Source organism: Chenopodium album, chromosome 4 (assembly GCF_948465745.1).
Source record: "Chenopodium album chromosome 4, dcCheAlbu1.1, whole genome shotgun sequence".
Taxonomy (NCBI): Eukaryota; Viridiplantae; Streptophyta; class Magnoliopsida; order Caryophyllales; family Amaranthaceae; genus Chenopodium; species Chenopodium album.
The window spans coordinates 41688613-41700305 of record NC_137837.1 but is presented as its reverse complement, the minus strand read 5'-3'; the positions used below and the strand labels follow the sequence as shown (position 1 = coordinate 41700305).

At 37.4% G+C, this 11693-nt stretch overlaps 1 protein-coding gene across 1 annotated transcript; it reads right to left on the bottom strand.

Annotated features, from left to right (window-relative positions):
- Nucleotides 1–9283: 9283 nt before the first annotated feature.
- Nucleotides 9284–10202, bottom strand: LOC145627870 (uncharacterized). Its single transcript, XM_081680214.1, has 3 exons — nucleotides 9925–10202; nucleotides 9534–9832; nucleotides 9284–9440 (listed from the first exon to the last, which is right to left on the bottom strand). The coding sequence occupies exons 1-3, from the start codon at nucleotides 10108–10110 to the stop codon at nucleotides 9284–9286; spliced, it is 642 nt and encodes a 213-aa protein (XP_081536340.1). The 5' UTR covers nucleotides 10111–10202.
- Nucleotides 10203–11693: the final 1491 nt, after the last annotated feature.

Sequence of the window (11693 nt, the reverse complement as noted above, 5' to 3'; positions counted from 1 at the left end):
CTAACTTCCTCACGAGTGATCTCCCTAGTCCTATCAACTTGATCACCTTTTCTAACAAAGATTTACCTCTAGAAGGTGACAAGCATTACAAGGCATTAAACCTCATAGTAGTCTGCAAGAGAATGAACGTCTCAATGACTCTTGTAGACAATGGATTGACAATTAATGTCAGTCCCCTCAAAACTGCAAGAATGTTAGGCATAAGGGATGAAGACTTAACCCTGTGAACACAAGGAATAAGATCTTATGACAATACTCGTCGCCAAGCTCTTGGTAACATTACTATGAATGTAATAGCGGGAGCAATAGAACATGCTACTACCTTCCAAGTGGTAGATATTAAAGCTTCATTCAACTTATTGTTGGGACGCCCTTGGCTTCATGACCTCAAGGTCGTCCCTTCATCTCTTCACCAACAGGTAAAAGCCATAGTTGGAGGAATCCCTATCACAATTGATTATTCACCAATGAGGATTAAAGCTGTGGAAAATCCAATCATCAATGTGGAGCACGATTAAGATGATGAAGACTTGTGGGGATTTAATGAAGAGGTCTCCTTAATCGAGGAGGATGAAAGGACCTCTCTCTGTCACGACCCCCACTCCAATATGACAGTAAATGCTATTCTCAAGAGACAAGGGCATTTTCCTGGAATGTCTCTAGGAAAGAAGAAAGAGATAGCAAAACATTTGGAATTACCTGGCCTCCCTAAATTAGATACTTTCAGACTTGGTTTCAAACCGACTCGAGAAGATCTTAAGCGAGCCCAGGAAAGGTCTAAGGCGCATAGGAACGCTCGCATCTAAAAGAAAGCAATCCCAATGGATCAGTATCCTCTTACTCTCAATGGACAATTCATAAAAAAAGGAGAAGACTATCCATGCTATGAATTTCCCAAACCTTTTGTTGTAAATGGCATAAGGCAACTGGGATTTGAAATCTTCTTAGATTGCTACTTTCTAGATGAAATCTCAACTCCTATTCACAAGGAGAAAGCACCCCCATGCTTTGACTTTAATGTCATGGGATTACTATTTGGGCGAGAAAACGATGAGCCGAGATACATAGAGGATAACTCCTTGCTCATCCAAACGGTTCTACAAAGCGAGAACTTTGACCCTTCAAAGCTCATCACTCCAGCAGAAGGATTAGTACAAGGGTAGCTGTAGACACCCATTTGTGTCTCCGCAAAACCAAACCCAGTGATGAGCTTTCACGTCGAATCATAATCGAATGAAGCAAAAGTGTGGAAATTTTAGTGTTGCGGATAGTTTTAATTTATTTTCTCCTCTCTGTTTTTGAAAACATAATTTAGGAAAACAGACAATCTAGTTTGTTTGGTCCATAATATGGGTCCAATAGTAGTGTAATTGGATAGGGTTTGAAAAGAGCTTTGCAACAATATATTATAAGCCCAATTCCGATGAATATTGAGGAAGTTATGGCCAATTTACCAAACTGGGCCCGGTTTGAGCCTTATGTGCGGCCCAATGATCTAGGGGAGGGCCTAATATGATTTATCATTCCTAATGCAATTAGGAATGGTATTAGTCTTCTAGATTCTTCTAGAAGGTTCTTTTCATTCCTAATTCTATTAGCACTGATAAATTGACTTTTTAGAGTTAAGATCTAAAATCAAATAGCATTTTTGAGGAAAATATACGATTTTATCCTCCTGTACGGCAAAACTTATCTGATTTTCGAAGACGCGTCAAAAAAAGGACTAGCGCCTGACGCCAGGTATTGGCGCCTGGAGCTAGGCCTGGCGCCTGGCGCTAGTGTTGGCACCTGGCGCCAATTAGCTGGTGCTGGCGCCAGCTCTATTTCACATGCGTTAATGCTCTGTTTTGTTAATTTTATCTTTTTGGCTGATTTTCTCTATAAATAACGACGTAAAAACTCCGTTTCCATTCACCTACAATCAGTTTTCATTCGCAATCTTCAATTTTCATTCTCTTTAATCATCTTTCTCTTTCTCTTTCTCTCTTTTCTAAACTTGCTTTTACATACAAAATTCCGCATTCACAAGATCTAGAAACACCTAGCCATATTCAAAGTTGCCTTCGCCCTAGACGTGAAAGGTTTTAATTTATGAGGGTTTGGTCCCAAATCTCTCTTTCAATTATTTAATTTAATTATTTGTTTATTATTTTCCTTGAAGTTACTAACGTGTGTATTTTGTTATTAGAAAGAGGTACGAGGCATCAAAGTGAGTACTTTAAAGGTTTTTATTGATATTATGATGTAGAAATCATGTTTAAATTGTTATTATGATATTTCTAGTATCATGTCTAGGGTAATTTTAATATCAAATATGATTGTTATGATGCCTTTTATTTTCTTCCTAATATTTATGATTATTAGTATCATGTTAGGGTTAAAGACTTGATTTTTATTGCTTAGTGACATGCTAGGGTTTGTTATTAATCTTGTTAGTATCATGCCTAGGATCTTGCTATTTTCATTGTGCTTTAATATTAACATGAACATGATTATGATTATAATGATTATAATTTGTTATAATATGAATATTATTATTCTTATTTTGATGATTATTATATTATTTAAGATGATTATTATTATGATGATTATTTTTATGATTATAATTTTATTGTCATGGTATTTATTATTTTATTTATGTTGCTTAATATTATTTATTGTTATTCCTTGATCACGCCTTTTATGCATGTTTAAAGGGAATTGGTACTTGTAATCACACTTAATAAGATATTTAATAATCTTGTTTAGGGTTAATATGATTATAATTTCAAGTGATCGCCAATAATAGTTTATTTGTGCATTAATATTCAACCAACATAGATAAATAGGTTTAGGGTTAATCCTATTGATTGCATGTTAATTAGAAAGCGCACATGAATACAATCAGAATAAAGTAGAGGCCTATTATTAGGGCAGGTTCAATCTCTTTTAGGTTGGATTTGTACCTTCATCCCCGAACACTTATTTGGTTCAAGACCTTATGGAGTTGACGATCTCTTGGATCGTTATGGAGTGTAACCTTTACCTTATGAATGGTTTACAAGTTCCTAAAACTTGTTGGCGACTCTTTTGCTCTATATTCTTCCCTTTTGGATGCCACCGTACTTTAGTGTATGATCACAGTGGGGTTCAAGCTAAGGGTTAACGCTTGAAATTATTCCCTACAGTTTTTAGCGACTCCACTGGGGAGGATTTCTATTTTAATTCCTGAATTTGTTTCGGCAATGATTTAGAATGAGTGGATGAGACTCGAAACGTTCTAAGTATTTCATGTGCGTAATTTTGATTAGCATTATTGTCAAATGCATAAAAAAGATCTCATTGGAAAGACCATCCGTAATGAGTTAAAAACATAGGATTTTACACGTAGGAAATTTTAGAAATATCTTTCACAACTAGGACCGAAATAACACCGCGTGAAACTGGAAAGTTTTATCGAGCACAGACAGCTGCCGAGGCATGTGGAAAGTAGCGCCAGAGGCCAGAGCTTGGCGCCAGACTTTTAGCCGTAGCGCTAGATGCCAGCATTGGCGCCAGGCGCTACAGTTAAAAACTGGCGCCAGTCTCTGTTTGCTGGCACCAATTTCCCCCAATACCGAGCCAGAAATATGCGTTCTAATTTCGACCGTTTTTTTGTATTGTTTGCTCGATCCTACTTCCTGATTGAATTTTTTCTCACTTTTCTGAAACCCATATGTGTCCTACATATGGACATAACCCTCTGGGAATTCATGCTCCATCTACCCGATTGAACGCTATGTGCAACAAAGGGTACATCCGAGATGTTGAATTTACCAAACCATGGAAGTGAGTTTTTTTTTTCTAAAGCTCGCGGTGTCCCATCCACTTGTGCCAACCCTTCACGGTTAGGCTTCCGCGCGGTGCATCCGGACAATTAACCATGGACCCTTTATTGACTAAACCATATCCCGAACTTTAGAGAACTAGTACCATGGTTAGGTTGCGAACTCGTTGCATCATATTGTGCCTACTTGACTAATTGTGCATTATTTGTTGTGCATATATTCTATGTTTCTCTTAACCGTTTGTTTAACTTGTGTTGAGATTAAATAAATTAATGACTTAGAGAACTTTGCCTAATTAATTAAATTAATTAATTAATTTGAGTAAATAAAGTCTAATATTTTAATCGGAATTGACCTAGTACGACTTTAGGCATACCCCAGTTGATTAATAACACCGAAAACAGTCCCAGACTGAAGCTCCAATATTGGCGCCAAAGTCTGAGCTGTAGCACCACACTGCGGAGTATGGCGCCTGGCGACAGCTTTGTTGTCTGGCGCCAAGCTACACAGTGTGACGCTAGTCCTGTCGTTTGGCCGACAGTTCGGATTATTGGTCGAGTCGTCACCTAGTGTCTAATTAATCAGTTTGCTAATTAATTCGGTTAAGTTTTGCTGTCAATAGTACTTGTTTGCGTCGTTAATCGAGTTTAGGCACTAAGTTCCATGATCTTACACAAGAGTCCAAGCATGTCACTTACACTCAACGCACACACCAATACACATACTTTGACCATGTCTAAGAGAGTCTTACATGCGCGTTTTTTCCGTCAGTTTTTTTAGGGGGGTAAGTCGGATATTAATCCTCCAATTTTACTATACTTAGTTCCCTAAAAATATATACATTATTTTTGCCAAAAATATGCACCCATTTTTTATTTTTATTTTCTCCTCTTTAAAAATAAACCGTAAAGTCAAGTTGATTCGAGTCAAGTAATTAAAACGTAAAATGGTTTTATTTACAGCGTGTGGTCAAGGAAGGAAGGACGGTTAATCAAAGACAACCTTTTCGTACAAGTCCAACTTTTCGACAAACCCATAGCTCGCAAGAGGAAAGCTAAGACTATAATGGCAACACAAGAAAAAGTCAATGAGCTTAGGAACCAACTGGTTACCGTGACTGAGACACTGAAGCTCCTAGCAGTCAAGATCGATGATCCCGTGAAGCAACAACAGATGGACCTCATGTAAGAGAGTCTAAGCAAGCTATCTAGCGACTACAAGTTTCAAGGGCTTACATCACAAGGGGTCTCGGTGGACAAAGATCTTCTTCCGCAGAAGTTCAATGCCAACGACATCCCAAAATTCAGAGCAACTGATAACCCTTATTTTCATTTAAGAGCATTCGAAACAATAATGAGTATTAAGGGTATCGATAAGAAGGTTTTCCCCTCTCCGTTCTCACTATCTCTCAAGGTCGTTTGCCAACAATGATTCTTTTCTCTCGAGAAAGAAAAGACCTCTACCTGGGAGTCCATTGCAAACGCTTTCGTTGATAGGTACAAGTGCAACATTCAGGTTGAGACTGACCATAGGGAACTTGAAATCCTCAAACAGAAAGAGAACGAGGGCTTCACCTCTTTCTTTAACAAATGGAGAGAAACCTCAGCCAAGATGATTGAGGTACCAAGTGAAAAAGAGTCTGTAAGATTGTTCATAAAAAATCTTTAAGAAAAATATTCCAAGCATCTCAAGTATCGAAATAATCTCCATACCTTCAAGGCCGTCTATGACATTGGGATCAACATTGAAGATGATCTGGCTAAGTTAAAAGCTGCCAACAATAACTCCAACAGTGGCTGGAAAGGAAAGAAGAACGACAATCCTTCTTCTTCCAAAACCACCCACTCAAACCATGTTAGCACTTTCAATTTAGGTGAAGTCCTTTCTATGAACAATCAAGGACAAAAGAAACCATTTAAGAGGAACTTTACTCCTATTGGCATGAGTTATGACACCACATTTGATCGATTGAATGCAAAAGGTCTTATAACTCCTATTGGACCGTTTGGGGACCCACCAGTCGAAAAGAGGTCGGCTAATTGGAACCCCAATGCACACTGTAAGTATCACCAAGGTAGGAGCCATCTCACCGAAAACTGTTGGAAGCTATCCAAGACTTAATCGACAACAACAAGCTGCCGTTGCCCCCTGCCAGTAAGAAGCCAAGCATTGATAATGCACCTCTCACTCATGCCCTGGCTATTTCTGATGAAGAAAACGAGGTTGACCCCTCGTCTCTCATTAGACCTGTCGAAGAAATCTATGCCCCAGAAAAGGAGGAGGAAACCTTTTTCGATGTCAAGGATAACCTTCCAGAACCGGCAAGTAAGGAAGATATACAATTGCTCACACTGTCTATGATGGAGGTATCGCATTTACTATGTGAAGCTCTCAAAGCCATAAAGGAACCCCAAGAGAGACATGACGAGGTTCCACTTCTGAAAGATGAACCCAAGAGAGAATTCACACCCATGAGAACGACTTATGAGGCGAAGCGTTTTCCTTTACAAGTCACTAAAAAACCCAAGAAGAGTAATAGGATCTACACTCTAATTGGGATCCCATATGCACAAATGTTCGAAATGCTCTCTGAGAGTGGCCAGATCAAACCTCTCGAACCGAGACCATTCGAATCATTGAAAAGGACTGATAGGTATTACTTTTAGTATCATCAATCAGGGGGTCACACTATTGAAAACTATTTCAAATTCAAAGATTTGGTTCAGAAAATGATTGATGAAAAGAAACTAGTCCAAGTGCAACAAGAAGACGATGCAACCATGAACGGAGTTTGGGACAGTGATGAAAAAGATTTCTATCTAAAAGACATAATAGGATCGCCACCTTCCGTGTCATACGCCACAGATGACTTTTGGGTTGAAGAAGACTCATCCATAGACGTCCTCACAAGATCCGGGAGAATGTAACCTCCCGTTTCAACACAACCTATGCCAACCACACAACAAGTTCCCATACCTATCATTGAAGACAATGATATTGTTAAGCAGTTTAAGAAGACAAAAGTTGATATGAATGTATGGAAACTCTTGGCAACATCTCGAGAGCATAGGTTGGCTGTAATGAATGCCTTGGACAAAATTGGGATAGATTCTGACACTACCCCTGAGGGATTAGCCAACTTCCTCAAAAGTGATCTTCCTAGTCCAATTAATTTGATCACCTTTTATGACAAGGATTTACCCCCAGAAGGTGACAAACATTACAAGGCATTAAACCTCACAGTAGTTTGCAAGAGGATGAATGTTCCTATGACTCTTATAGACAATGGATCGACCATCAACGTCTGTCCACTTAGAACTGCGAGGATGCTAGGCATAAGGGACGAAGATTTAACTCTGTATACACAAGGAATAAGGGCCTATGACAACACTCGTCGTCAAGCTTACGGCAAAATTACTCTGAATGTAACGGCGGGAGCAATAGAACATGCTACTACTTTCCAAGTAGTAGACAACAATTTGATCTCTTTATGTACCATCAATATCATTACAGTTATAATTGAATTCCCTTGAGCACTACTATTCGTGTTAACTAGCTTAGCATTAAGACACAATTTCTTTTATTCAATATAACCAAACTCTACTAGTTAAAATAATAAGCAATTAGCTAAATATATCTACTTTTTTTTTTTAACACAAAAGGGAAAACCATTATATTATATGATGGTAAATCTGGTGATCGAAATCATCAGGAACAAAATGAGGATAATAAGAGGGCAATATAAACCACTCCAAATCATCCGAGTTTTTCCCAGTACAACAGATAAGAACATAAACTAGAGGTGAAAATAAGATAAAGTTCAAAAGATAAGCAGGGCTAAAGATGAGCAGCACATCATAACTAAATAGCCTGCAATTCCGGAATTTCCATGGCATATGTCTGGAAAACTTCAGGACATCTATTGCCACTGATAAAATCAATATCTTTATTGATTTAAAGTGCACATCTACTGCCACTAATACATTAAAGCTACGAAAATGAAGCCAAAAAATGGGTGTCCCACTCCCACTTATGAGAAAATCCCTTTGAAAAAACCAAAAAAAAAAACAGAGGATTAGTGCTTAATGATGCAACACAACTATTTGCTGCTGCTAAAGTGCGAGTTCTGGGGCCTAGGGAAGAAGAAAGATAAGGGAGAACCCTTACGGGAATGGAATGCGCTTTCTCTCACTTACTAGTAAAATAACATTCTATCAGGCAGCAATGTAATGTAGCAGAGGTAGGAAAAAAGGGATTGAAAGTGAACGATGAAACAAAAAATAAATAGAACACAAAACAAGACCCTTTTAAAAAGTCTGAACCTGTTGCTGCTGCTAAAGGGTCAGTACTTGGAGCAAACTGCAGCCTGCTAAAGTCTGAACATTCTATCAGGCAGCAATGTAATACATCTACTGCCACTAATACATTAAACCTGCTGCCGCTCCTCAGCTTTCGAATTCTCACCCTTCCCTCTCGATATTGTCCATCTCCTTTTACTCCCAACCCTCCCTTTCACCAATACACGCAATGGAAAAACCCGAACCCCTCTTATCTCCCCCAAGATCAAAAACCCAAACGAAAGGCAAATCGACAAAATTGGAAACCTATAATCAATCACAGCACACTTCACAAACCTCAAACTCCTCCCATCCCCAATCAATTTCACCCCAAAAACCCATAGTTCCCCCCTGAAGCTGAGTACAAAGCCAAATAATTAATCGACCCACCATTGTAGGGCCGAACAGTAATTTTAGATAACATAATTGTTCAAAAACTACAAATTTTAGAGAGTATAGTCAGATGTGTGCATCAGCTACTCAAAATACATTACAACTAAATTTTGTACCTTGTCGGGGATGATCATTTGCCTAGATTCAATTGTCTCAATTATGTAGCGACAAACATAATATCCACTATCACTAGAGCCAGTAGCTTGACGAGGACACTAATACAAGCCAAAAAAAAGGGGGAGGGTTAAATCAAACTCCTAGTTATATATAATGTATTTACATATATTATGTACTAAGCATTGCAAAATTAAATTAAAGATACAAATACCTCTATGCTTATCCATTTAATGTAAGGTTTCTTCTTTATTTTTCTGATATCCTTTCGATGTTCCGCGCTAAAATTGATCATTGCCCTACGTAATTATCAAAATATTAGAGTAATAGTATTGAAATACTTTCATAAAAAGAAGTTAACATGTAATAAAATAAGTAATCTAGCACATACTTGTTGATTATTGTTTGAGCAAATTTGGGAGGTTCATCTTTTACTCCCGCGGGATCTAGCCAATGCTCCAAACCAACCCATGGACAAATAACAACCAACATCCAATGTCCACTATATTGATTAAAACAATAGAATTCAAATACAATAATGAATGTTTAAAAGGAATTAGAAATAAAACTGATAAAAAAAAAATGTGAAAGACTCATATGCACTTACTCCTAATAATACGGGGCAAAGAAGAGCTAATTTTTGTTTTTGGCATCATTACATGAAAAAAGCCTAGCTAGACAGTCACATCGATCATCATCTTTTTCAACAGTTGGAGCATACGGGGATAGATAATCACGAAATCCATACAACCCTGAGATACTTTCTGTATGAACAATCTCACTCATATACCTTGCATATCAAATATTTAATTAAATTTATTAGCTCATTAATCAAAAAGCGTTATAAATTTAACCTTGAAATGGCAAAGGATACAACACTTACATCATTAAAATTGACATGTGTGACAATTTTATCTCTCTTTGGAAGCACCAGTCAAGCATGTCTTCATAATCAAGGGTAACACATTGCTCATTTTGAAACACTCTAGCAAAAACTGTAAAAGATTTTGTTTTACCACTCGTTTTCATTGCAATAGCCACATCCTTAAATACTCGAACCAAATTAGAAGTCAACTTCAACTTATCAGCATGAGTTATTGTGTACTTTCGAGTGCATGATGATTGTGATGATGGCGAGTGTGGAGATGGTGCAGCAATTTCTTTAGTGACTTGCTTATTAGCCTTGTCATATAATCGCAGGGGAAAAAATCAGCCAAAAAAAACTAACAGGTATATAATGTGACAGATAATTATAATTTAAAACTTAATTTTACCTTCTTTATAGGAAAAACCAAGTGAGAAGGCCATATTAAATAATAATTTAAATTTTGACAAATGAATCTTATCTCCCCTTCAGGACATGGCAAAGGTGCATTTGGGTTGATTTCTTCTTTAACACAAACTCGATAATGACCACTTGGGACGGGCTTGAAATGATGCTTGACAACTTCTCCTTCCATCCCAACATACACTTCTCCAATAGCAACTATATCGACCCCTTTGTCACTCTTAATTGCAAAGGAACAAAGAAAATCAACTCCCTAAATATGGATTATGGTATTAATAAACTTTTTGTGGATTGATAAGATGTAGTAGTCTATAATTTAACACCATCAAAAGAATTTAGGATATATGTACTTACATCAAACATATAAGTATTATGAAATAATGTTACCTTTGGAAATGGTTGGCCAGTAATGTCTTGTTCATTATTAAGTACATGCGTTTCCAAATTCTGATTTTCTAGCACATATTCCTTCTCAGGCCACGCAACATGGTATGACTCGGGTTGAACCTCACATGCTTGAAAATTCTACTCTTAGAAGTTGAAACCTCGAACCCCTTGGTCACCTTTGGAGCTAAAGACATCTAAATGATCATCTAAATCTTCACCACCAGAACCACCCTCTTGGACACTTGCTAACTGATGGGTAACTTTGTTTTGCTCTGAGGCAAGTTGGAAGCTAAGACCTTGAAGCCAACTGTCACGACCCAAGCCAAGGCCATCTAACCCTTGGCCACCAGATCCACCAGCTTGGATACCAGCTAACTGATGGTCAACTTGGTTTCCATTTGAATCACCAAGTTCTTTCAATTGCTCCGCGTTAACCTGACCACTTGACATTAAGTAAGACAACAACAAATTTTTTGGGTTAACCACATTTTCTAATTTTTATTTGAGACACTTGAGATTTTATTGAAATTGACTTTGTGGTAATGGTTTGTTGTAGCCAAAGTACAGCTTATTTGAAACACCCGACCCAACGCCCCTAACACAACCACCATGTCCAGGATTCTTTAATGCTCTCGCTAGGATATCATTCCGGCTAGTGGCCTCAATTTCTCCTTGGATTTGTTGAGCCTCCAATGCTTTCTAACATCAATAATAAACAACCTAATTAAGGTAGTGTACTCTAATATAGCCAAATAATTTATTTGATTCAAAAGTAGAAACAAACTCACAATTGTTTGAGCTATTTCAAAATCAGTAGGATTGTCAAAGGTCATTGCACCATCTTTTTGTCTGGAATGAGCTCTTATCCAAACCAAATGTCGAGGCACGTCTCTAACTTGCACTCCTTGTTTCTAAAGTTCAGCAGCCTGACAATACAAATAACACAATGCCATTTAACAACTAAAAGTCATCCCTTAATTGATTATTTACTGTTATTCCTAAAAAAGTTCAACAAAAATTCTGACATAATCATTTCAGTTCAGCACCCTGACAATACATATAACACAACGCCATTTAACAACTAAAATTCATCCTTTAATTGATTATTTACTGTTATTCCTTAAAAAAAAATCAACAAAAAATCTGACATGACAATTTCTAAACTTACAATCTCTTGTTCATAATACAAGTACCCTTTTCGACCTCCTCGATATCTTGAAGTATTCATTTTCGCCCTCTCTGGATTCTTGTCACTTAGTTCCTTTCAATATAATAATGTACAAACAATTAATTCCCAGTTTTCAAAGGTTTTTTTCATAACTATGATTAGTTATGGGCTATAATTCAAAGATTACCTTAAACGCATCA